Source organism: Leopardus geoffroyi, chromosome E1 (assembly GCF_018350155.1).
Source record: "Leopardus geoffroyi isolate Oge1 chromosome E1, O.geoffroyi_Oge1_pat1.0, whole genome shotgun sequence".
Classification (NCBI taxonomy): domain Eukaryota; kingdom Metazoa; phylum Chordata; class Mammalia; order Carnivora; family Felidae; genus Leopardus; species Leopardus geoffroyi.
Window position 1 is genome coordinate 1,596,278 of NC_059330.1, and position 23,181 is coordinate 1,619,458.

At 66.0% G+C, this 23,181-nt stretch overlaps 3 protein-coding genes across 26 annotated transcripts in view; 1 reads left to right on the forward strand and 2 right to left on the reverse strand.

Moving 5' to 3' along the window:
• Positions 1-1,245: 1,245 nt before the first annotated feature.
• Positions 1,246-6,533, forward strand: CHRNE (cholinergic receptor nicotinic epsilon subunit). Of its 2 annotated transcripts, XM_045490121.1 has the most exons (13): positions 1,246-1,356; positions 2,364-2,435; positions 2,651-2,793; positions 2,876-2,920; positions 3,022-3,131; positions 3,217-3,372; positions 3,497-3,597; positions 3,959-4,156; positions 4,233-4,347; positions 5,572-5,686; positions 5,790-5,976; positions 6,077-6,183; positions 6,269-6,533. In XM_045490121.1, the coding sequence occupies exons 2-13, from the start codon at positions 2,390-2,392 to the stop codon at positions 6,416-6,418; spliced, it is 1,473 nt and encodes a 490-aa protein (XP_045346077.1). In that variant the 5' UTR covers positions 1,246-1,356; positions 2,364-2,389; the 3' UTR covers positions 6,419-6,533. The 2 variants fall into 2 exon arrangements, with proteins under 2 accessions (XP_045346077.1, XP_045346076.1); XM_045490120.1 differs by having other exon boundaries at positions 5,790-6,183.
• Positions 4,448-5,634, reverse strand: CE1H17orf107 (chromosome E1 C17orf107 homolog). Its single transcript, XM_045490122.1, has 4 exons — positions 5,381-5,634; positions 5,090-5,281; positions 4,708-4,986; positions 4,448-4,617 (listed from the first exon to the last, which is right to left on the reverse strand). The coding sequence occupies exons 1-4, from the start codon at positions 5,444-5,446 to the stop codon at positions 4,471-4,473; spliced, it is 684 nt and encodes a 227-aa protein (XP_045346078.1). The 5' UTR covers positions 5,447-5,634; the 3' UTR covers positions 4,448-4,470.
• Positions 6,534-7,078: 545 nt separating the features above from the next.
• The window catches only part of MINK1 (misshapen like kinase 1), a 44,501-nt gene continuing 28,398 nt past the window's right edge, over positions 7,079-23,181 (reverse strand). The window contains exons 2-34 of one of the 23 annotated variants that reach the window (XM_045490105.1): positions 22,987-23,052; positions 21,481-21,537; positions 21,274-21,399; positions 19,450-19,560; positions 18,991-19,081; positions 18,460-18,590; positions 18,179-18,233; positions 17,996-18,074; positions 17,220-17,395; positions 16,816-16,885; positions 16,285-16,498; positions 14,726-14,839; positions 14,186-14,272; positions 13,761-13,973; positions 13,428-13,601; positions 12,879-13,139; positions 12,365-12,450; positions 12,099-12,209; positions 11,841-11,950; positions 11,551-11,639; positions 11,326-11,349; positions 11,078-11,238; positions 10,755-10,857; positions 10,535-10,672; positions 10,294-10,402; positions 9,768-9,935; positions 9,520-9,663; positions 9,189-9,323; positions 8,932-9,032; positions 8,710-8,859; positions 8,468-8,627; positions 8,243-8,382; positions 7,079-7,921 (exon numbers count right to left, since the gene is read on the reverse strand). In XM_045490105.1, the coding sequence (XP_045346061.1) occupies positions 7,838-7,921; positions 8,243-8,382; positions 8,468-8,627; positions 8,710-8,859; positions 8,932-9,032; positions 9,189-9,323; positions 9,520-9,663; positions 9,768-9,935; positions 10,294-10,402; positions 10,535-10,672; positions 10,755-10,857; positions 11,078-11,238; positions 11,326-11,349; positions 11,551-11,639; positions 11,841-11,950; positions 12,099-12,209; positions 12,365-12,450; positions 12,879-13,139; positions 13,428-13,601; positions 13,761-13,973; positions 14,186-14,272; positions 14,726-14,839; positions 16,285-16,498; positions 16,816-16,885; positions 17,220-17,395; positions 17,996-18,074; positions 18,179-18,233; positions 18,460-18,590; positions 18,991-19,081; positions 19,450-19,560; positions 21,274-21,399; positions 21,481-21,537; positions 22,987-23,052 (4,038 nt within the window). In that variant the 3' untranslated portion in view covers positions 7,079-7,837. Of the gene's footprint in view, positions 7,922-8,242; positions 8,383-8,467; positions 8,628-8,709; positions 9,033-9,188; positions 9,324-9,518; positions 9,678-9,767; positions 9,936-10,293; positions 10,673-10,754; positions 10,900-11,077; positions 11,239-11,325; positions 11,350-11,550; positions 11,640-11,840; positions 11,951-12,098; positions 12,252-12,364; positions 12,451-12,878; positions 13,140-13,427; positions 13,602-13,760; positions 13,974-14,185; positions 14,273-14,725; positions 14,840-16,284; positions 16,499-16,815; positions 16,886-17,219; positions 17,396-17,995; positions 18,075-18,178; positions 18,234-18,459; positions 18,591-18,990; positions 19,082-19,449; positions 19,561-21,273; positions 21,400-21,480; positions 21,538-22,986; positions 23,053-23,181 lie in introns of those variants that run through there. The other 22 variants (XM_045490101.1, XM_045490098.1, XM_045490111.1 and 19 more) reach the window with 22 other exon arrangements.

Genomic DNA, 23,181 nt, shown 5'->3' on the forward strand with positions numbered 1-23,181 from the left:
CGTCGCTACAGTCCGGCCGGGGGCTTCCCTTCTTGTCGATGCTGGTCAGTGGATGGCGGGTGCTGGGGCTATTTGGGGACAGGTTTCCGTGTCTGCGGCGGGGAAGACGTAGGATCGGTGTAATAGATTTGAAAAGCACGGATTACGGTCTTGCTGTCAGAAGGGTTTTCTGGGTCCTGTGTCAGGGGGCATTTCTGTTTTCTTTCTACTAGTTGATTCCTTTTTTTAATGCCATTTTTAAGTCAAGAAACGGGGGGAATCTCGCCTCTACTTGACTCTGTATCCGAGGCGCAGTCTCTCTCCACGTGGAGACCGCGCTGCCCCCCTCCCCACCCCGCACCGAAGTGTCCTCTCCTGTGGCCCCCACGGCAGAGGGCGCGGGCTTCCCGACGTTCTCCGGAAAAGGGCTTCCTTTGGCCTGGCTTGGGCTGGGTGTCCTCCCCCGGACCCATCAACCCTGGCCGGAGGGCGGGCGTCTCTAAGCACCTGGCAGACCCCCTGGGGACACCGGGCCGCTCCCTCGGCCTCACCGCGCCAGGCAGGGGGCAGCGGGAACGAGGACTGAACGGGCTGCATCCGTAGAGTGCGGCCCAGAGGCGGGTCTGGGGTCTGGGGTTTCTCGTGGTGGAAGGACCCGCGAGAAAGCCACGACCGCACCACCGAGGGGCTCACGGAGAGAGCCGGCGGCGGCTCAGGAGCCAGAGGCGCACAGAGCAGAGCAGCGGCAGGAGACTTGGGTCATCCGAGCTGCAGGGGGGGCCGATGCTCGGAGTGCAGGGCAGCCGAGCGCACGGTGCCCGGCCCACGGCGCCCGTGACTCTTGCTTTTTACCCTGGGGCCCGTTCGGGGTCACCAGCTGCGGCTCTCCCGCCTTGAGGCCACGGTTTACTCACGCCTAGAATCGGGGCGGCCGGCCCAGAGCAGGGGACCTCGTGGTGCCCGTTAATGCCCGAAGACGTCTCTGCTTTATCAGCACCCTCGGCCCAGGCCCGAGCGGCAGCGCAGATCCGAGCCCACACGCCGCTCGGCCACCTGCAGGGGGGCGAGCGGGGGCCCGACGGGTCCCCCGGGGGGCTGGACACGCCGGACGGCAAGGAACGCGTCAGCGGCGCAAGCAGGCGGCTTGCAGGATGCGTGGGGAACGGCCCAGCTGCGCGGACCCTCACAGGTGGAGGGAGGGGACCCCCAAACGACAGCCGTGCACGTGTTCTGCGAACACAGGTGCTCGTGGTCAGGAAAGCCGATCGACGGGTCCCGTGTGTTACTGCCATTACACCTGTGTGACCGCGGACCCGACGGAGTCCTGTTTCGCACCTATGGGGACCGTTTTCCCGCACCGCTGTGAGGAAGCAGTAGGTAAGACACGGCACCCCCACTCCCTGAGGAAACACCAAGAGCTCCTCAAAAAGGTCTCTGGCACCCTCCTGAAGCAGGGTTCTTTGGGGGTGGGATCTGAGAACACGAATTGTGAGCGAGCACCTCAGGTGACAGGCCGGTCCAAGGAGACTTTAGGACAAACACTCTAAGAATCCGTAAAGTGTCTGGGGGGCGGGGCGGGGGGGCACCTGGGTGGCTCAGCGGGTTAAGTAACTGACTTCAGCCCAGGCTCAGGTCAGGATCTCCCCGTTCGTCAGTTCCGGCCCCGCGTCGGGCTGTGTTGACAGCTCGGAGCCCAGAGCCTGCATCGGATTCTGCGTCTCCTTCTCTCTGTCTCTCTCTCTCTCTCAAAAACTAAACATTAAAAAAAAGTCTGCCCCTCCCCCGCCCCAAGACCACATGTATGACCACCTGCGGCCACGAGGTGGCAGCAGGGAGAACCAGCGCCCAGAGAGGAGCTGCGGGTGGGGCCGGCCCACCTGGGACTGAGGTCTGTTACTGCTCAGTAATCCCCCGTGGCCGCCTGCCTCGTTACCCTATCTTTGTGCAGACTCTGCCAAACCGCAGGCAGAAACTGCATTGGCGTGACACTGGCTGGGCCGTGTAGGTGGTGACAAGGTGTGTGTTCCACGCTAGTGACAGGAGGCCACGCATGTCACCTGCACAGGCAACTTACTCCAGGGACACGTGCGGGGTATTACCCCACCCCCACCGCCGGGACTTGTGGTCCCAGGTGCTTCTAAAGGACCCCCACCTGCACCGGGCTTCTTGAGTCACGAGGATCGGGTACGTGGCCCTCGAGCTGGACGCTCACCAGGCAGAGGATGCTGGGATGGGGCAGCTGCCTCTGGAAACGGCCAAGTCCTCTCTGGCTGCAGGAGCAGCGGCGGCAGCGGGGGGTGGGGTGGGGAGGATTAGGTGACAGTCCCCTACCCAGCCCGGAACTAACACCTCCCCTTATTCCCTCTCCCAACCTCCACGCTCAGAATAACCCCGAGGACCGGACGGCGGGATGGCGGGAGCTCTGCTGGGTGCCCTGCTCCTCCTGGAGCTCCTCGGTAAGGACAGGGCTGGGACACACGCACGGGACAATGACACAGGGCACAGGACAAAGACAAGGAGCCGAGAAGGAGGCTGAGGCCCAAAACTTGGTCCCCAGGTTCAGTATGTGGTTCGGGAGGCGGGGAGATCACAGAGCCTCAGAGACAGACGCAGAGGCAAAGGAGGCCCCCAGCCCCGTCCCCGCGGTGAGCCCAGGTAACCCCATCCCCAGGTGGAGGTGACGGCAAGAACGAAGAGCTGCGTCTCTACCACCATCTTTTCGACAACTATGACCCAGAACGCCGGCCGGTGAAGGAGCCCGAAGACACTGTTACCATCAGCCTCAAGGTCACCCTGACCAACCTGATCTCACTAGTAAGATACTTCTGCCTGAAACCCCAAATTCTGTGTGTGACCCTGGGGCCCCACCCCGACCACCCCTATCCCCCACCTGCAGAACGAGAAAGAGGAGACCCTCACCACCAGCGTCTGGATTGGAATCGTGAGTCCGACGTGGGGAGCAGGGTGAGGTCTGGTGCGGGGCCCCTCTCCCCCAAGCCCCCGTGGGGCCCCGGGCGCACGTGTTTCCATCCCACCCCTCAGGACTGGCAGGATTATAGACTCAACTTCAGTAAGGACGACTTCGGGGGCATAGAAACCTTGCGGGTCCCTTCGGAGCTCGTGTGGCTGCCTGAGATCGTGCTGGAAAACAAGTGAGCGCTGGGCCAGGGCAGCGGAGGCCGGGAGGGTGAGGGGGTCGCGGCCGCGCGCAAACGCCGCGTTTCCCGGAGTCCACAGCATCGACGGCCAGTTCGGCGTGGCCTACGACGCCAACGTGCTGGTCTACGAGGGCGGCTACCTGAGCTGGCTGCCCCCGGCCATCTACCGCAGCAGCTGCCCCGTGGAGGTCACCTACTTCCCCTTCGACTGGCAGAACTGCTCGCTTGTCTTCCGGTGGGACCACATGCTCAGAGGCGGGGGCGGTTGCCGGGCGGCGAGACCGGGGTGGGGGTGGGGGTGGGGCTGGGGGCAGCCTGGGTCCCAGCAGCCCGGGTCTGTGCCGGCCCTGGCCCCGCAGCTCGCAGACGTACAACGCCCGAGAGGTGGAGTTCGTCTTCGCCGTGGATGATGAGGGCCAGACCATCAGCAACATCGACATCGACACCGAGGCCTACACTGGTGAGGCCCCCTTCTCTGAAAACCCGCCTCTAGACGGGGCCGACAGGGGACACTCACCGAGGGGGGCTGCCCCAGGCCACCGACACTGGGCCTTGGCTTTGGCAGCCGGGCTCGACCTTGACCCCCCTCCCGAAACCACCCTGACAGTGAGCCCGGCATGACTTCCTTGGCCTGCGTCTGTTGTGCACCTGCACCGGGCAGGCCCGTCTAGCCCGAACCGCCTTCGCCCGTCGCCCGCCGCCCGCCGCGCACCCAGACCACTAGGGGCGGGCCGGCCGCAACGGCTCCCTCTGCCCAGAAACCAGGGGCCCGCGGCCAGGCGTGGGGCCCACGAGGGCTGACCGCGCCTCCCACCCCGCAGAGAACGGCGAATGGGCCATCGATTTCTGCCCCGGACTGATCCATCACCACGGGGGCTCCGCGGACGACCCGGGGGGCATTGACGTCATCTACACGCTCATCATCCGCCGGAAGCCACTCTTCTACACAATCAACATCATCGTGCCCTGCGTGCTCATCTCGGGCCTGGTGCTGCTCGCCTACTTCCTGCCGGCGCAGGGTAAGGGGCCGCCGGGACCCCAACCCCGGGCTCGCCGCTGGGAGCAGGACCCGCTCTCACCGGCCGCTCCCTCCAGCCGGCGGCCAGAAGTGCACCGTGTCCATCAACGTCCTGCTGGCGCAGACCGTCTTCTTGTTCCTGATCGCCCAGAAAACCCCCGAGACGTCGCTGAGCGTGCCGATGCTGGGCAGGTGAAGGCAGAGGGCCGCGGAGGAGTCCACGCGTGCGCGGGGCCAGCGTGTGGGGGCGGGGGCGGGGGCGCGGCCGAGGGCACGCGAAACCCGGAGCTGCTCTGGGTCGGTCCCGTCCAGGCTTTATTGGAACGCGGGGCCGGGCTGCGGCGGCGGTGGGTTCTCTGGTCCCCCGTTCTCCGCGCTCTCTGATCCCCCGTTCTCCGCGCTCTCTGGTCCCCCGTTCTCCGCGCTGCCACTGGATGCCACCTGGAGGTCTCCAGAGTATCTCTGTCGGGGGCGGGTCGGCTCAGTGCCTCCCACCCCAGCCCCACCGCCTCCAGACCCCAACTCCCCCCCCCCCCCCCATCCAGAACTCACCTGTTCCCCGGGGGTCCCCAGGCCCAGCTGACGTCGCCACTGCTCCAGGAGGGAGGCGGACCCCTGCAGGCCCCGCCCGCACAGGCACAGCCACGCCCCCTGCAGTGCGAGCCGGGCGCTAGTGCCAGCCGCTGCCCCCGCGTGCCGCGCCCCCCGGACCGCGGCCCGGGCCATCCGGGCCAGCGCTCCGCCCGGATCCCCGGCGCTCCGGGCTGGGCCCGAGCTGCCGGCGCCGCCGTCCAGCCGCCGCACCTCCTGCTGCAGCCACAGGGCGGAGATCTGCCGTTGAGGGGGTAGGGGGGAAGGAGGGTGTAGGAGTTGGTGGGGACGCAGGGGTCCCTGTCCCCCTTTCCCGCCCTTCCGCAGCCCCCCCGCGCCCCACCTCGAACAAGGTGGCGCCGAAGCTCACGACGCTGGCCGCGGCTTCTCTCAGCACCAGCCCCAGGGTGGGCTTCGGGGCATGCGGCCGCTGCGACTCCAGGGACTCGAGCTCCCTGAACTTCTGCTCCAGAAATTCATGGGCCGCGGCCACAGCGAGTTCCAGGGAGGACAGGAGCGGGGGCTGCAGGGCCACCTGGAGGAGGAGCAGGGGCAGCGGGGCCGTCGGGTCACGGGGTGGGGGCACGGGAGACCTCCCAAGGCCTCGGGCTGCCAGCCTTGGGCGCAGTCTCACCTCCGTGGAGCTGTGGAAGTGGTAGACCCACAGCAGGGTCTCCAGGGAGCTGGGGGTCCCCTGCATGGCCGGCGGCGGCGGAAGGAGGGCCACCGGGGCACGCGTCCGGTCCCGCCGCCGGAGAGGGTCGTTTGTGAGGTCACAGGCCGGGCCGCGGGCCGCAGTGGGGTCACGCGCGGCGGGCTCCGCAGGTACCTCATCTTCGTCATGGTGGTCGCCACGATCATCGTCATGAATTGCGTCATCGTGCTCAACTTGTCACTGCGGACGCCCACCACGCACGCCGCGTCTCCGCGGCTGCGCCACGTAAGCGCGGGGCGGGGTGGGCGGCCCGGGTGGGCGGGGCGCGTGGCTCCGGCGGGGGGGCGGGGCCTCGAGCTCGCCCCGCCCCCCCCCCCGCCGCCGCCAGGTCCTGCTGGAGCTGCTGCCTCGCCTCCTGGGCTCCGGCGCGCCACCCGAGCCCCCCCGGGCCGCCTCGCCGCCCCGGCGCGCGTCGTCGGTGGGCCTGCTGCTCCGCGCCGAGGAGCTGATACTGAAGAAGCCGCGGAGTGAGCTCGTGTTTGAGGGGCAGAGGCACCGGCATGGGCCCTGGACCGGTGAGCGGGGAGGACTCCGGGCGGGTCGGCGCGGGCGCCCGCGGCGGGGCGGGCTTCCCTGTGACCACCACCCCCCTCCCCGTCCGGCCGTCCCCACCAGCCGCCCTCTGCCAGAGCCTGGGCGCCGCCGCCCCCGAGGTCCGCTGCTGCGTGGACGCCGTGAACTTCGTGGCCGAGAGCACGCGAGACCAGGAGGCCTCCGGCGAGGTGCGGCAGGCACGGGAGGGCGGGGCGGGTGCTGGCTCGGGGGAGGCCCCTTCCCGGCCCCAGCCGGTGCCTGCTCCCTCCCCAGGAGGTGTCCGACTGGGTGCGCATGGGGAAGGCCCTCGACAACATCTGCTTCTGGGCCGCCCTGGTGCTCTTCGGCGTGGGGTCCAGCCTCATCTTTCTGGGGGGCTACTTCAATCAAGTGCCCGAGCTGCCCTACCCGCCGTGTATGTAGACGGCTCTTCCACCGCCTCTGGAGGAAACCGGGCGTGAAAAAACCAAGTTGCGGTCGCTGCCGTAGTGGGATTCTTTCCCAATGCCGATAATAGACCCGGGCCTTTCCGTCTCAAGAGGAGTCGTGTGCGCACACGCGTGGGTCTGGCCACCGACCGGGCAGGGGGCAGAAGCGGAGGGCAGACGGTTCAGGCAGGCTCTTGGGTGCCAGTCTGGAAACGGCTCCCCGCCCCTCCGCTCAGCCTTGCTGACCTCCCAGCTCTTCTGAGGCCCTCGTCTCGTGTGACCCTCCAGCCCTGTGAGCTTCTGAGCCCTCTTTATCCCTTGATTAACCAAAGCGAAGACGCCCCTTGGCAGGACGTGACGGAAGCCCGGCCCTTCCCTGTTGGAGTGGGCAGGGGCCAGAGGCCCTCAGCAAAGGTTTCCACACACCCCCCCCCCCCCCGCCGCCACAGGGTAAGGCGGAGGGTGCCCTGGGGCACCCTCAGTCACTTCTGATTGACCCAGCATGGTCCCCCCCGACCGCTTCCACCAAAACCCACTCATGCAGCTTCTGCCCCGTCCCGTCTGCCCCCTCTCTCCCACCTCTGTTGGCTTATCCTGGCTGGTGTCCAGGACGGGGAGAGAAAACAGAAATAAAAGGGGGCCCGGGATGGTGGGAGCTGGTTGAATTGTCTTTATTAACAAACGGAATATCCAAGGCCACTACATTGAGGGGGGCGGGGCTACTTGCTCACACTATATACAGAGGCAAGCAAGGGGGTGCAGAGGGGGTGAGAGCTCCCTGCTCCCTCCCGCCACCAGGGAAGGACAGAGGCTAGAAAGAAATGGGGTCAGAAAGGGGGAAATGTCTTGGCTGGCGGGGTCCCCCCTCCATTCCCTGGGGTTTGGGGGGAGGGGAATCATTAAAGTGCTTTCAGAAAATGAGGAAATGGTCCCTGCCCCTGGAGTGGCTGGTGACCCCCCCAAAACCTAGGGCCCAGCCACCCCCCCGCCCCAGGGTCTGGTACATTCAAGGGGGGAGCCGGCTCCCCTGACGTGCAAATGAAGGGGCCCAGGGCCCTGCCCAGTCAGCAGCAGTGGGGGACCGGGCCTGAGCCCCCCCCCCGCCCCAGCACTCTCCTCTGAAATGGAGAAAAGGGGGGTGGGGCTAGGCCCACTCAATTCCTGGTGAGGGGAAGCTGTGCCTCTCCCCAGAAGCTGGGACAGGCACAGGTTTTGGGGGGAGAACCTATCGGGGAAAGAGGATGGTCACGTGATCACAAAAGCATCAGGGGTCAGAGGTCACGTTCCCAGCAGGCTCCAGTGAATCAAACCAGTAAAAAGCAAAAGCCCAGGGAGGGGAAAGAAGGGAGGCCTGGGGAGTCTGGCTGTAGTGGGGACAGCTGGGTCCACTGGGGCAGCCCCAGCCCGGGCCCCGTCACCAGTTCATGATGCAGTTCCGATTCAGGGTCATGAAGTAAACCTGGCTGCTGCCCCCGGAGCGGACAGAGGCAAAGAACACCTGGGTGGGGTAGGAAGGGGGGGGGGGGGGGGGCGCGTGTCTCAGCCAGGAGACAGAGCCAGAGAGAAGCTGCTGCGAGTAGCCTCTCAGAGAGCCCCGCGCCCTCCCCTCGAAAGGCAGAGGTGCTTGGTGATGGGGGCGGGGAGGGGGGGCAGGCGCAGGCCTCCTGGGTGTCCAGGGCGCTCTCAGGGACGGAGGGCGAGGAAGGGCGGGCTGTGACGCAGGCTATGGCCCCTGGACCTCGTCTCACGAAGACCCCCCAGCCCCCACCCCCGGCATCCCCCCTCTGGCTCCGGGGCCGGGGGGCAAAGGGCCTCCCACCTTGTCGTTCCGCTCACACAGGAACTTAAGCCTCTGGGCTCGTTTGTGCATGAAGACGCCGTCCAGGTGGCCTGTCTCCACGGAGCGGATCTCAATGGCTTTCTCGCCCCAGCCCATGATCTGGTTGGAGCAGATGTAGGCTGGGGGAGAAGGGGGTCGGGCGGCAGTGAGTGGGCCACGGCCCGCCGCCCACCCCGGGGCAGCCTGGGGGTGGGGCCCACTCACCCACAGAGGTGGGCATCTCTCCCCACTGCAGCACCACGTCCTTGATGATGCGCCCGTACGTGTTCACGTACACGCCCTCGTCCTCGTAGCACAGGAGCATCTCCATGCCGTCCGTGTTGGGGAGGAAGATGATGGCGTGGGGCGTGATCTGGCTCTGGATCTGGGGACGAGAGCATGCGTTGCACGCGTGTCCAGAGCCCGGGGTGACGGTCGCGCTCCTCCCGAAGCCCCGCCAAACTTACGTGCACGGGGATGTAGATGTCGTAGCTGTTCCCCGAGTCGACATCCACGGCGTGGAAACCGGCACTGGAGCCGTAGATGACCTTGAGCCGCTGACCCTCCTCCACGGTCAGGTCGACCAGCAGAGGGCGGTGAGGGAGGTCGGCGAAGGACTGTGGAGGAGAGAAGCGCTCAGGGATGCGGCCAGGGTGCTGGGCCGGCGGAGGGGCTGCAGTGGGGACTACCTTGAAGGCCATGAACTTGTGGTAGGGCTTGGGGGCCCAGGCATACACCTCCACGGAGCTCTTCAGGGCGATGACCAGGAACTTAATGCGCTCGTATTTCACTGGGGGCAGGGAAGAGGAGTCCCACGGGTCGGTCACCAGACCCCAAACCCAGTCGCCCAGCCTCTGGCTTCGAGGCTCAGCCACTAAGCTCGGGGCCCCCTTTCCGTCTCCTCGTAAAGCAACGCGCCCTGGCCACCGCGTTGAGCCCTCCTCACCCACGCGGTAGTGCCCGCAGCCCTCCATGTCGCCCACAGTGGTCCAGCCCTGCTTCTTCTCCACTTCCGGATCGTTGTGCAGAATCTTGTTCCGGAGCCAGGACAGGTAATACACCCGCAGTTTGTTCCTTTTCCCTGAAGGGAGGACACACGCACCCCGTCACCCGAGGTCCAGCATCCACCTCTGCGCCATCCTTCACCTGCCCCCCCCCCCCCCCCACCCAGGGGCTGAGCAACCGCGGCCCCGCCTCTGGGCCCTCCTCCCGGGCTGCAGGCGGCCAGGCCACCTGCAGCCCAGAGCAGAGCCCTCCCCCTGCTCCCCTCCCCACACCTGAGATGGTGATGAGCAGGTTGAGCCCCTCTAGCACGTCCATTTGCTGGAAGCGCCGCCGCCCGATGAGCCCGTACACCTTGCCCTGCCCGCTTCGGTCCAGCAGCATCAGACCGTTCTCGGTGCCCACCAGCAGGTTGACGCCTGCAACGGGAGCCCTTGGGCAGATGAGAGGCAGCCAGGCCCTCACCCGACCGGGAGCCCCGGGGTGCGCCGGACCCCTCTTTTCCTTCCCGGCCCTGGCTTACCCCAAAGGGCCGCACAGAGGATCTCGGAATTGAATCGCTTCTTGTATTTCCGGATCTCGGGGGTCTCGCTGTGGGCCCGGGTGTTGGTGGGGTTCACGTTGACCACGGAGCCTTTCCGCACGTCGTACTGGAGCTGATCGAGCCGACCGCCTTCTCCCCCGACCAGGGCTGCCGGGAAGAGGAGAAGGGGGAGAGGAGGAGGGCTGTAGCCCCCTCCCCTGTCCCTCCTGAACCCAGCCCTACGTCTGGTGGAGGCCCCTGCGAACGAACGAACGCTCAGCAGGAAAGGGGAGGGAGGAGAAGGAGCAAATGGCCTCCAACAATCCGTATCCAGTCAGGTGCCGGGGCCACTCTGAGCATTTTTCCTCGCGGCTCTAAGGGGCCTTAGGCGCCCTTGCTGCCTCTGTGCCAGGGTAGGGGCGTCGGGCCAAAGCGGAGGCCACCACTGCCTCCTAAAGCTGCGCCATCAGAGGCCCACCCGTGCCCTTCACCAGGCCTCGTGGCAAGTCTGTCCTCCTGTCCTCACCTGTGATGGGGATGGTATCCCCACTGCCTCCGGGCTGGTAGATCCCCAGGTCCACAAACATCGTGAACGAGCTCTTGCCGGGGGCCTTTACCAGCCCACGAGACTGGTACTGTGGGGGTGGGGCAGCAGTCAGGCAAACACGGACACCCGGCCCCTGGGCCCCCCAGCCCCGCCCCCACCCCCTGCAGTGGCCCCCAGCGCCCCTACCCACTGCCCGGTGGGTCTGCATGCGCCCACTTACGTCGCTGCCTCCCTCCTTGGATGGGGGGCTTTGACCTTTGCCGCTCTCGGTGGGCGAGTGGCTGGGCTGGACCACATCGGGCAGGTTTGTGTAGCCGTTGCTGTCCGCGTGCAGCAGGCTGCGCTCCTCTTCAGGGGTCTGCAGGGACAGAGGGAAGGGAGCCAGTGCCCGGCTGAGCACGGGGGAGAGCAGGTGCCGGGAAGAAGGGGGGCCCACTCACGCGCTGGACCACCATGGTGCCGCCCCCATAGGGGGTCTGGGTCCCCGCGATCTCCTCCACGTCATGGACCACCATGGTGCTGACGCTGTCTGTGTCTCCGTCGCTGCCACAGGAGAAAGAACGGCCATCAGTCCCCAGGTCCTGCCTGCCACGGGGTGGAGACAGAGGGGGACCGGCGGGTGCTTCGCACTGGCTCCTGGTGGACATGGCAGTGGGAGGCCGACGGGGACCCCGGAGCAGACCACCATTGTCTAGATCAGCAGTGACGGCCAGGGTCCCCTAGGAAAAGGAGAACCCTGCCCTCCCCCAGAGCGCCCCCATACCGGGCCCCAGGGGTATCTCTGCTCCCCTCTGATGGCTCGCCATTGCTTTCTTCCTCGTCCTCGCTGCTTTCCACCTCCTCGCTGGAAGACGAGTAGTCCATGGCCTTCTTGGGAGGCCGCGGGGCCTCGTCCAGGGCCCGCTCCTTCAGGAGCACGAAGTCCTGCAGAGGGTGCCGCGTGAGGAGGGGAGGGGTGGGGTACAGGGGGTGCCAGAGGGGAGGGGCTCCCGAGCAGGCCTTCTCACTAACCTCGCCGATGGCACGCTTATAGCTCTGGGAGGGGCGGCGGGGGGGAGAAGGACAGCCAGGAGGAAGCAGGAGAGAGGTGAAGAAAGGTCAGTAGCTGAGACGTGCAGCCCGCAGCCCCTTGGCACGAGGGTTAAGGAAGGCCCCACCCCAGCACCTGGCTCCTGGGGGCTCCCGAGGCTCCCAGCCCCCACCCAGGAGACGTCAGGGCCGCAGCTGCGGACTTACTGCGGGCCGGCCCGGCCGGGAGCGGTGGTCATCAGGCTTGGCTTTGTTCCCAGGGGAGAGCACTGGGGAGCTATCCAGCTTGGAGGAGGCTGCGTGGGGCAGAGCGGGAGAAGGAAGGTCACAGACACCTGGTCATTCGGGGCAGACCCCAGAGCTCAGCCAGGCTCCACATCCAGCCGGGCCCAGCCTGGCGCCCAAGGGTGTCCTGCCTAAAGTTGCCAAAGGCAGGATCCCTATGACAGAGACTGGGTCCCGGCCCCGGGAAGAGGCTGCCCAGGCTGGCGCCATACCTCCCACGCGGTTCCGCTCCAGCGAGCCAGCCTGGGGCAGGTGCCCGTGAGAGGGGAGGGCACCTTCCGAGCGTTCCCAGCCAGGGTCGCTCCTCCTGAGGTCGGGGTTACTGTGGGGAAGGCAGAGACAGGTCAGGAAGATAGGTGTCCCCCTGAGCGCTGAGCTGCACAGCAGAGGGAGCCACCACCAGGGGGGGAAAGCAGGTGGCAGGAGTGAGGGCAGGAGTGAGTTGGGGAGGGGACAGACAACTCCATTACCTACAGGCGTTGGGCGGACCAGGGGGCTGAGCGGGGGGCCCCGGAGGCTTGGGGGAGCCCCGCTCGGCCCGCCTTTGCAGATAGATTTGCCAGGCGGAGTTGCTGCGAGGTCTGTGGAGGGAGCACAGGGGTGCCGGGGGCGGGGCGGGGGCGCTGAGGTGACGGGGTGGGGGCCTGCCCGCCCCGAGGCAGGTAACCTGGTACACTCCCCTCTGCACAGCCCGCCCCACGCCCCGGGCCACCACGCGACTGCCCCCGGGTGCTACCTGGCACGGACGGCCTGAGCCGGCCGGGCCCCTCCGGCCCCACTGGTGTTAAGGGCAGTGGCGATGGACGAGGTCCTCTGAGGCACCTGAGGAGGGCGGGGCGGGGAGGGGGTCAGTGTGCTTGGTGCCAGCGCCGGGCCAGACGCTCCTCAAGCGTGCGGCCTCATTTAGGCCCCCGGTGGGTACACTCCCCGCTTCGCACGGACAGGCAAACTGAGGCTAGGGGAGCTGAGGACTTTGTCCACAGTCATGGAGTGGGGACTCCACCCCAGGAAACCAGCCCCTAGAGCTCCCCTGGCACCCTGGGCATTCTCCCCTCCTCTCAATCATCCCTGGGGGCAGGGACACAGCCCCGGGCGGGCCTCCCGCCCTCCCGCCAGCAGTGGCAGCCAGCCCTCCTCCTCCCTTCCAGCCCTGAGTGCCTCTCCATCTCGCCTGCTCCCCACCACTTGCCACCCTTTCCCTCCCAGGCTGTTTGTCTCCCGTTTCCCCGGCCCCGCGGCCCCACCCGTACCTTGGGTGGGGTCTCAGTGTCCGGCCGGACCCAGGATGGGGGGTTCGGGCTGGGGCCAGGCCCTTCCGAGGTGGGATCTGAATTCTGGCGGATGACCGCTCCTCGGGTGCCGGGCGCGGCAGTGGGTGTGGGGACGGCAGGGTCGGGCTCGTGGGAGGCCGGGAAGGCAGCCAGGTTTCGGGTGGGCTGGTCCTGCAGGGACTGGGATCGGGGTACGGGCGCTGCATATGGCTTCAGTGGGACCCGGTGTGCCACCAGGCTCTGCAGGGAAAGACCAGGGAGGGTGGGCTGCCCGCTCTGAGGCACGTCCCCACCTGGGAGGGGGGGGTGCCTGGGCCGGGAGGAAGGAGCAAGGAAAGCCTCGGGCTTCCCAGTGTCTGCTGAAGGAGACGTGCTCCTGAAGGCCAAGAACAGCCAGGACGGGGCCCGCAGCGCCCCCACGGTCCCTGGCTAAGGGTGCGTGCGCTCGCGTGCAGACACATACACGTGACACAGCTGTGCGGAGCGAGGCTCCTGCGTGTGTCATCGCGGGAACGGGGACAGACTCACCTTGTGCGGTCCCTCCTGGGGCTCCACCGGCCTCTGCATAGGAGGAGTTTGGGAAAGGGGGCCCGCGGGCCCGGGGGAGGCCTGGGGGACGGGGGTCTCAGGCCCTGCGCCGCCGGGCTTGGTTTTGGCCAGGGGAGAGTTCTGCTGCTTATTCATCCTCGTTCTCTCTTCCACCTGCGGTGGGAAAGGGCTTGCGTCCCCCCGCTTCTCAAACCACAGGTACCCCCCCCCCCCGCCCGCCCCCAGACCCCACCCGGGCCAGGCGCTCCATTCCCCTTTCCGGTGCCCGCCGCTGCAAGGTCTCGGTCTCGGGCGGTCGGGGGCCGCGGGTACCTCACGCGCCCAGGCGGGCTTGTCCGCGGGACCGACGCCCCGGCCGTAGTGATACAGAGGCTTCCGGTCTGTGGGCGGGGCCTGCTGCTGCTTCTGCAGCTGCTGCTGCTGCTGCTGCTGCTGCAGGGACTTGAGGTAGGCGTGCTCCTGCTGCAGCTGCCTCTGCAGGCGCTCGGACTGCCGCTGCTCCTCCAGCTGCTTCCGCTTGTACTCCTGGGCCCAAGGGTAGGGACGGCGGCTCAGCGCGGGGCGGCCCCACGAGGGCGCGGGCGAGCCCTTGCCCTCCTCCGGCCGCTCCGGGGGGGGAACGGGCGTCTTCCCCCCGGCGCCTGGCGGGGTCCCCTCCCCGGAAGCGCCGCCGCCCCCGCTCCGGCTCGGGAGCTCTGAGTCCGCATCTTCCCCGAGGAAGCCGGGGACCCCGTTACCAGCAGCAGGGCCTGTTCCTGGAGCAGCTGTTGCTGAAGGATCTCGAGCTGTCGCTGCTCCTCCTCTAGCCTGTGACGAATATATTCCTGGGGGGGGGGGGCGGGGTGGGAGGGCAAAGGGCAGGGGGAGAGGAGGAAAAGGCGGGGGGGGGGGGGGCGGCGGCGGCGGCGTGGGAAGGCGGGATCGGTGGGGTGAGAATGAAGAGGAAAGCGGGGAGAATCAGAGAGAGGACAGACGGGGTTGGGGGGAGGCAATGAGGAGGCGGCGGGCGTGCAGGGCCCCGCGAGTGGCGGTGCAGGGGTGAGGCGGCGAGGATGGGGCGAAGAGATGGGGAATGAAGGCACAGAGACAGGAAGAGGGCAGGGAGCCGGGGTGCGGGTCGAAGGGTGGGAGAAAACAGAGAGAGAGAGTGAAGCTGGAAAAGATAGGGGGAATCTGGGGGGTCGGGAAAGAAGCGGAGAGGTGTCGGGTGCAGGGAGGCAGGCGGCGGGCGCAGGGGGAGGCGAGGGAGGGCCGGGTGTTTGCGGCGGGCGCTGTACCTGCTCGCGCTCCGCCTGCCGCCGCTCCTCCTCCCGCCGCAGCGCCTGCATGTCCTCCAGCCGCCGCTCCTCCTTCTCCTGCAGCTTCCGCTGCTCCCGCTCCCGCCGCTGTTGCTGTGAGGGGGGAAGGGGTGGTCTGCGGGTCTGCCCCCGAATTCGGCAGGGCCCGAAGGGGGATTGGGTCCTCTGCCGGAGCGGAGACGCCCACTGGACAGCGCGGGCAGAACCTGCCCCTCGGGACACTGGTGGTGAAAGGCGGCGGCCCCCACCTGCTTCCACAAGCCCGCCGGCCCCAGAGCCCCGGGGGGGGGGGGCGGGTTCGGCTCAGGAAAAACCGCTGGGCGAGGCGGCCGCGCTGGGGACGTGCAGGCTGTGCGTGCCTGCTGCCGACGGTGGGCCACCTAGGAGGACACCTGTCCGCTCCTCCCGCAAGCAAGCGGGCGACGGCGCAGTGATGGCCGCTGGCCACAAGGGGGCGGCAGGCGCGCACAGGCGCGGCGGCGTCCAGGCCCTGCCGCCCCAACCTGAGCGGAGCGCGCGGCCCGAGCGGCTCCGGGGACACTCTGGCCCTCCGCTGCCGCCAGCAGCCTTTACCACTCCGGGAATCTGTGCGCGGCGCCAGGCTTTCCCACAGGGTGTCCTTGTTTCGGGGGAAGCAGGGGCCGCTTCGGGAAGTCGGACCCGGAGCGTGGGGATGCTTCCGTCTATACCATCACTTAGATGATTTTTGTGTGAAGTCTGGCTCTCCGTACACTTTACCACCATGGAACGGTTTCAGCCCAAATCCCATCATTTAGGCAATTTTTAAACCAACCTAGACCTCCTTCCTCACCATGACCCTCCTGCAGAGGAAATACATTTGAGCACAGGTGTATACAAATACATGCTTTTTAAATTGGTGAGAAGAAAACCCTGCATCTATCTAAAAGGAAGCTTATTGGGGCGCCTGGGTGGCTCAGTCGGTTAAGAGTCTGACTCTTAGTTTCAGCTCCGGTCATGATCTCCGGGTGTGTGAGTTCGAGCCCTGCATCGGGGCTCCGTGCTGACAGCTCAGAGCCTGCTTGGGATTCTCTCTCTCCCTCTCCTCCCCCACTCTCTGTCTCTAAAATAAATAAATAAAACTTAAAAAAAAACTAAAAGGAAGATTATTGATGAAAAGGTATCTCCCCTCCCCCCCCCCCCCCATCCACCTCCAATGAGTGGATGGGCTATTTTCCAGCAAATCTCAGCCCCAAAACCAAAAGTAAAAGGAGGGTCTCTACAAGGAGCTTCCTGCTCAGGGCGCACAGCTGCTTGTAGGCCAGATGCCCGGGCGCTGCAGTGCGCAGACAGTGGGGGGGACCTCGGGGCGGGGGGCGGGGGGGAACGGGCGGCAGCACAAGGACAGACATCCTGAGAGGCTGGCTCCTGGGGGCCGCTGACGCCACCCACACAGGGCCGGCCGGGCCTCTGACCCCGCACAGCGCCTTCCCGCAGGGACCTGCAGGCCAGGGGCTGGGCCGCGAGGGGAACCACTTCCGGGGCGGGGGTAGAAGGGCGAGCCCGGCGCGCAGCCCCACCTCCTCCACGCGCCGCCGCTCCTCCTTCTGCTCCTCGATGCGCCGCTGGCGCTGGTGCAGGAGATGCTTGATGTGCGCCTCGGGGTCCCGCTGTTGCTGCTGCTGCTGCTGCTGCTGCTGCTGCTTCAGAGCCTCCGAGTTGCTCTTATTCTCCTGCTGGAGCCGGAGAAACTCCCGGCGCAGGGTGGACTCCCCGGGCACGTTCATGATGGAGCTGGGGGGCAGGGCAGCCCGGCCGGCACTGGGGTCAGAGCCCGGCCACCGCTCTTGTCCCCGTGGGAGTCTCCGGCCACGGCCAGGGCATGGGACGCGTGCCCACCTGCCTGCCCACGGGGGGGGCCCTGCCGCCCGGATCCCCAGCTTGCGGCCCCCAGTTGCCCCCCCGCCGCAACCTCCCGCTCACTCCCTCCGCCCATTCCACACTCGGGTGTCCCACGGCCTCTGCCTCTCTGGCCCACCACCCCACACCAAGGGTCCCCACGCCGGGGGCACTGCTGCCCTCCGACGGGGGTGGGGGGGGTGGTGGCCCACCTCGGCTCCCCCTCCTCTCCATGGCTGTCGTCTTCCTCCTCGCTGCCACTGTACTCATACTCCGTCTCCTCTGCAGGGGGAGGTCACCGCTGTTTCTTTAGCCAGCGTCCCAGATCCCACCCAGGTCTAGGGAAACCTTCGATGGGGATGACCAACACCTGCCGTGTGGAGCTTGGGCCCAGACCCCGCCGGGGGCGGGACGCGGCAGACCGCACACGGGCACTTACGCACGCGCTTCTGCAAGGATGTAAAAGGGTGGCCCTCCCTGGGAAGGTTGCCTGGGATCAGCAGTCAAAGAAGAAAAACCCCACTGGGACTGGAAGTTTGGGAAGGCGGAGCCAGGTGGGGGTGCGTCCTGAGACCCGAGAGCCAACACTCGGTGCCTCTGTCGCTCGCCCACTGACCCTTCTCGCCTCGCTTCTTGCGGGAGCGGTCGATGTGGTCCTTGAGCTGGATGCGGACCTGGCGCTCTGTGGGCTGGTCACGGATGAAGGGGAACTTGAGCAGCTGTTCCGTGGGCGGGCGGCTCAGGTAGGTTTTGATGAGACACGTGTCGATGAAGTCGATGAACTTCTTAGACCTGGAAATGAAGGGTGCTCACACTGGGAGGGCCCTCTCGGCAGGGGGAGATCACAAGCAGAAGAGGGAAATCCCTCATCCAAAAGCCCCCTCGACTTCTCCTGTCTTATCCATGTCCCGACCCCGGGCCCTGGCCCTGCCCCTCTGTGGTGCAGACCCACACCTGGACACAGGGGATAAGGTGGCAGGGGACACTGGGGGTAGGGCTAGTGAGGGATGCGGGGGGTGAAAGCAGTGGAGGACACAGGGGATAAGGTGGCAGGGGACACTGGGGGTAGGGCTAGTGAGGGATGCGGGGGGTGAAAGCAGTGGAGGACACAGGGGATAAGGTGGCAGGGGACACTGGGGGTAAGGCTAGTGAGGGATGCGGGGGGTGAAAGCAGTGGAGGACACAGGGGATAAGGTGGTGGGGGCGCAGGGGGGTAGGGCTAGTGGAGGATGCAGGGGGCAAGGCTAGCAGAGGACACGGGGTAAGGCAGCAGGGGACGCAGGGGTAAGGCTAGCTGGGGATGCTGGGGGTAAGGAGGTGCTGGGTGGAGGTGGTGGTGGGGCTCTGTCCAGAGGCCCTCCTTCCCTGACACGCAAACCCCCAGAGACCTACCATTTCTTGGACTTGAGTCTGGGGGGTGGGTTCCGTGGGATGAGGAAGAGGGCTCGCATGGGGTGCATGTCACACAGAGCTGGCACACGGGAGGAACACCATCAGTCCCTCACGCAGCCATGCCAAGAGCTGGAAGGAGCCCTTCCTACCACCCCACCCTGCGCTCCCAGACGCCACACTTACGGGGGGCTCCCTCTGCCATCTCGATGGCTGTGATTCCTAGAGACCAGATGTCACTCTACAGAGGGACAGAAGAAGGGACAGGAGCATGTTCCAGACAAGCCTCTTCAGGGCCACGTCTGGGTCCCCACCCCTTCCCCAGGCCAGTCTCCAGCCTGCCCACCCCTCACCACCCACATACCATTACAGCTCGTGTTGTCGCCCTGACCGACTTTTGGTCTCCCTACCACCCCCTCTCGCTTCCTGCCCTTGGCAGTCTCCGTGCACCCCACTCTGCTCTGTACCCTGTAATCGTAGGTGGCATCAGGGTTCTCGTCACAGGCGATGACCTCTGGGGCCATCCAGTAGGGGGTCCCGATGAAAGTGTTCCGCCTGCCCACAGTACGGTCCAGCTGGGCACTCACCCCAAAATCCACTGGGAAGACGTGGAGGGCGGGGTCACGACAGAGAGCCATGCCTGCTCCCCTTGCCCTGGGCCATGTGCGCCCCAGGGCACCCAGACGTTCTCTGGCCCTTCCGCCCCATCAACGTCTCGTCTCGAAGAGCCTGACCTAATCTCCGTGTTGTGGCAAGACACCCACGTGAAAAGGCCAAGGGACAGGCAGGAGGGGCTGGGATGCCCCGTCTCCCCAGGGGACCTACACAGCACCTGTGACATATGGGTGGCGGGGCCTCTCGGGGGAGATGAGGAAGGGCAGGAGAGAGACTCCCAGCCTGCAGGTGGTTAGACCTGAGCCATCAGAGGAAATAGAGGGGCCTCCCCTTCTGTCCTGGAGGTCCCGGGGCCCCATTCGCCTCAGGAGGGAGCGACCTACCCAGCTTGACCTCGGCGTTCTCTGTCAGCAGCACGTTCTGCCCCTTGATGTCTCGATGGATCACCTTGTGGGCGTGGAGATGGGCTAGGCCCTGGGGTGGGACAGTGGGGAGGTGAGCCTCAGTGCTGGAGGCCGTGTACGAGAGCCAAGGAGCGGGGCAGGCACCAGCATGCACAGGGCCGGGTGGAAGGCGCAGCCCCCGCCACCCTGGAGCCCAAGCGCAGGCTGGGTTTTCACGGGGAGTGTCCTCAGAGTGGTGGCCCCCGAGAGTCCCCGGCAGCCGCGGGGCCACCGGCAAAGGGGCAGGCTTGTCCCCCCGGCCGCCTGAGATCACGCCAAAGCTGGGGCCCTGTCCATCCCTGCCCCCCTCGGCCACCGCTGCTTGGAAAGGATGCCACTGCGGGGCCTCCCGTGCAGGGAAGGCCCGGGTGTGGGCAGAAGTGCCAGCTGGGGCCTCACCCGGAGGATCTCCCTGCAGATGTAGGCGATACAGTCCTCCTTCAGGGCGTTCCCTTTTGTGTTCTTCACCAGGTCTGTCACGGAGCCAGCGCCGCAGAACTCCATCACCAGCTACGGCCCAGGAGCGCCGGAGGGAAAAGCATCGGTCAGGCAAGGCGTCCCCCTGCCGGCCTCCTGGGGGGAGGACCCCAGGGCCCCAGCCGATGTGAGCCGCAGAGCAGGGGTATGAGACTGCTCACAGAGACCACAGGCTCCCCGAGGTTAGGAGAGGAAAAGGCAACACCGGGGGAAAGACAGGCTGGGCAGGGCTGAGGGAGACAGGCTGGGTTCCAAGTAGGAGCCCAAGGAACCGGGGATGCGGCACACAAAATGACGCGCATGTGCGTGTTTTCCTTCAGGAGCGCCCGATGTTTGCACCAGGCCCCCGCTGGGACCCATAAGCCCCAAACTAGAACTCCCTGGAGTGGAGGTTGGCAACCTTGGCCATGGAGCTGATAATTTACATTTTTAAATGGTTAAAAAAAAAATCGAAAAAGGAAGCATACAAAATTCAAAGTTTAGCATCCTAAATAAAGGCTTCTGGGAATACAGCGACATTCCTGTTCCCATTCGTTTATGCACTGCCCGTGGCTGCTTTCCCGGTTCAGCGGCCAGGCTGAGTGGCTGGGACACAGACTATGATGCGCAGAGCCCCAAACATCTACTCTCCGGCCCTTCACAGAAAGTCGGCCACAGCCTGACCCAGAGACAAGCAAGGGGCTAAGGACCAGCGATTCTCCAGGTCCGCCAGAGACGAAGCAGTGCGGGGGGTCCGCCAGGGAGCTGCAGGGGGAAACCTGGTGAGACTCCAGCACAGAGGCAGGGGCCAAATCGGTCCCCTGGGGACTCGGACGCCTGTTCAAGTGCTTCCCTGCACGTTTTCCAAAAGCCACGTGCAGCGCAGAAGGAGGCTGGTCGGACATATACACTTCCAAGTGCGAGAAAGGTCACTCACGTGCCTAGCGCCCGGGCCTGGGCCTCGCCCTCTACCAAGCTCAGGGGAGCGGGCTGGGAGGGGGAAGGACGGCGTCCATCGCGCCCGGAAGGGAGCGCCCAGCCCAGCGCCCCCAGTCCTCCGTGACGTCACCCTCACGGCCGGCAGGTAAACACACAGAAGTGTTGCTCACCTCGCTCTGTGTGCACAGTCTGTGTGAGTGTCTCTAAAAAGACTAAGTGCCTCGGAAGCAGGGATCGTGACTCGCGTCTCTCCGTGCAGGGTACACAGAAGGTGCTCAATAAGTACTTGTCTGGCAACTGGTGGGAGGGGGGACCTAGCACCAGCTTTAAGCTCCCCACGGCCGCCACCAGGCTCCCTGGTGCTCTCCCCTAGGGGCCGGGCTGGGCAGCAGAAAGGGTGAGGCCGGGAAGAGGCCCGGGCTGGGGAGGGCAACGACTCTCAGGAATGTTCTGGGCCAGGAGGGAACACGGGGGAGGCCCAAAGGGGCCACAGCAAGCTCCGGGTGGATTAATCGCCCAGGAGGGCCTGTGCACTGCCAGGAGGGCCTGAACTGCTGAAAGCACAAGCGTCTGGGCTGCTGCTCTCGCGGGGGGCGGGGTACCAGGGCAGGACGGACGGGCGCAGCTGCTCTCCCAGCCCCTGCTTGTTGCCACCTAGTAAGCACGTGCCGCACACCGGGCGCGGTGCCGGTCAGGACAGAAGCGTGGGCGAACCCCAGGACGCTGCCCCCCAGACACGCAGTGGACGAGAGGCGGCAACAGGCGAGGCACCACGCGCCTCAAGGGGCCGCTCTGGACGCAGGGTCGCGTGGGGAGGGCGCCGCTCACCCAGAGCTGGTCGTCGTTTCCGGGGGGGCTTTTCTTTATGAAGGCCCCGTAGTAGGTGGCGATGTTGCGGTGGTGAGAGTACTTCTTTAGCATGTTGATCTCCTGCTTGATCTCCTCCTCCTCGTCCTGTAAGTGGGAGGGGGTCAGCCCACGAGCCCCCAGCCCTTCCCTGCGCCCCCACTCTCCCTGGGCCCCGACCGCCCCTACCTCCGTGACATCCATGACCTTGATGGCAGCCAGCTGCCCAGTCTTGACGTGCCGACCCTGCAGGACAGAGAGCCAGGAGTGGAGGGTGTGGGTCTACATCCGGGGAGGGCTGGATTCTGGGAGAGGCCACACCTGTTGGCTGTTTTCTGTCTTAGGCAGTGTCCCTATGGTACCGGACCCCTTCACTTATGGGTCGGCCACAGGGGCAGACAGGGCTCCAAGGACAAAAAGCGCTACGCTGGGTAGAGATCCAGGGTCTCCCGCCTACAACAGCTGAGGGAGGAGAGTGGGATTCACCTACGCTTTGCTGTGGCCTCCCCGGCGTGGATTTGCCACAATCTGAAGGATAGAGCAGTGAGTCAGAGATCCTCTCCTCCCTGGGAGGGGGCTGGAGGGGGCTGGAGGAGGCTGAACGGGGGCTCTGCCTCTCTGGCAACTTCTATGCAGGACAAAAGCACCTGGTTTCCCACCCCGCCCCCTCTGCCCAGGAAGCCTTCCCCAGAATCTCCCCTACTCTGTTTTTAGTAGTACTGACAGGGAAGAATAAAGACAGAGTTGAGAGTGGAGGGAATCTCGGGGAAACAGAGAAGACTGGCTAACGTGTGTCGAGGCCCCATCACCAGTGCGAGTGGGAAAGTAACTTCTAGAGCGCGTCCCTGCCATTCCCCCTTCCCCCAGCCTTCTGACGTTCCTAGCAGAAGCCTTGGACAGAAAGGTCCAAGCCCTCCCAGGGAAGGGCAGGGTGGGGGGAGGCAGCCCCTTGTGGGGACGGACATGGGTATGGCCAGCCCGTGGATTATCTTTATCCTCAGCAGTCATTTGAGACCCCAAGCCCAGAGAGGCAGTAGAGAACAGAGCTACTCTTGCCATGGCAACGACCAGGCAAGAGATGGGTGAACCGGGGATGCCTTTTCCCCAAAGCTTACAGGGTGGTCCCCGTGACCCCTGCGACACGGGGACGTGTGAACGGGCTCAGCTCCGTGGCGGGGCCTGTGCCCTCAGGGCCTCCAGCTCTGGGGCAGCACCCTCCCCGGATTCATCTGCCGGGCGGGCAGTCCCCCCCCTCCAAGGGTGCCGCCAGGCTAACGCTACAAGCAGCCGGTGGGGAGATGCTACTTTGTGTGGGGGAGAGGGGTGGCGGCTTCGGGAGCTCAGGCACACCACTTCCGCCCAGGAGGCCCCGGAGCTCCACCAACTGCAAGGCTGGGTCTCCCTGCGGCCTTGGGAGCAGCCAACCTACAGCCTCGCTCTCTGAGTCCCCAGGGGAGCGTCCCGGCCCGCACCCACCCGGTACCAGGCCTGCTCCTGCAGCACCCAGCACGTCTGCGCTCGCCACACAGGCCGGCGAAAACAGCCCCCCTCCTGGGCTTCCCTCCCCCATCATTGTTACCCTCTCTCCCCGCGCCCCCTCCCCCCCACCCAGATACCCAGACCTATGGTCCACTTCTGTCGCCGTCCCGACAGGGCCCCGCGGACGACGGGCACCCTCCCACACGTGAGTCTCACCTTGTACACCTGCCCGTAAGTTCCATTGCCCACAACCTCCACCAGTTCAAAGATTCCAGCGGGGTCCTGCAGGGAGGGGGACGAGAGGGGGAGAAGGAGGAAGCGTCAGGGCCTCAGAACAGGACTATGAGCCAGAGCGGGGAAGAGGGATCCAGCGGGAAGAGGGCACCCTGGTATTCTACGAAGGGCCTCAGG

Excerpts from the sequence above, each read along its gene's own strand:
- CHRNE (XM_045490120.1), top strand. The coding sequence starts at position 2,390 with ATGGCGGGAGCTCTGCTGGGTGCCCTGCTCCTCCTGGAGCTCCTCG. Across the intron at positions 2,921-3,021 it reads CCAGCGTCTGGATTGGAATC|GACTGGCAGGATTATAGACT; the intron begins GTGAGTCCGACG and ends CCCACCCCTCAG. Across the intron at positions 3,598-3,958 it reads CGACACCGAGGCCTACACTG|AGAACGGCGAATGGGCCATC; the intron begins GTGAGGCCCCCT and ends CCCACCCCGCAG.
- CE1H17orf107 (XM_045490122.1), bottom strand. The coding sequence starts at position 5,446 with ATGCAGGGGACCCCCAGCTCCCTGGAGACCCTGCTGTGGGTCTACCAC. Across the intron at positions 4,987-5,089 it reads TCGGCGCCACCTTGTTCGAG|ATCTCCGCCCTGTGGCTGCA; the intron begins GTGGGGCGCGGG and ends CCTCAACGGCAG. Across the intron at positions 4,618-4,707 it reads TGGGGACCCCCGGGGAACAG|AGATACTCTGGAGACCTCCA; the intron begins GTGAGTTCTGGA and ends CGCCCCCGACAG.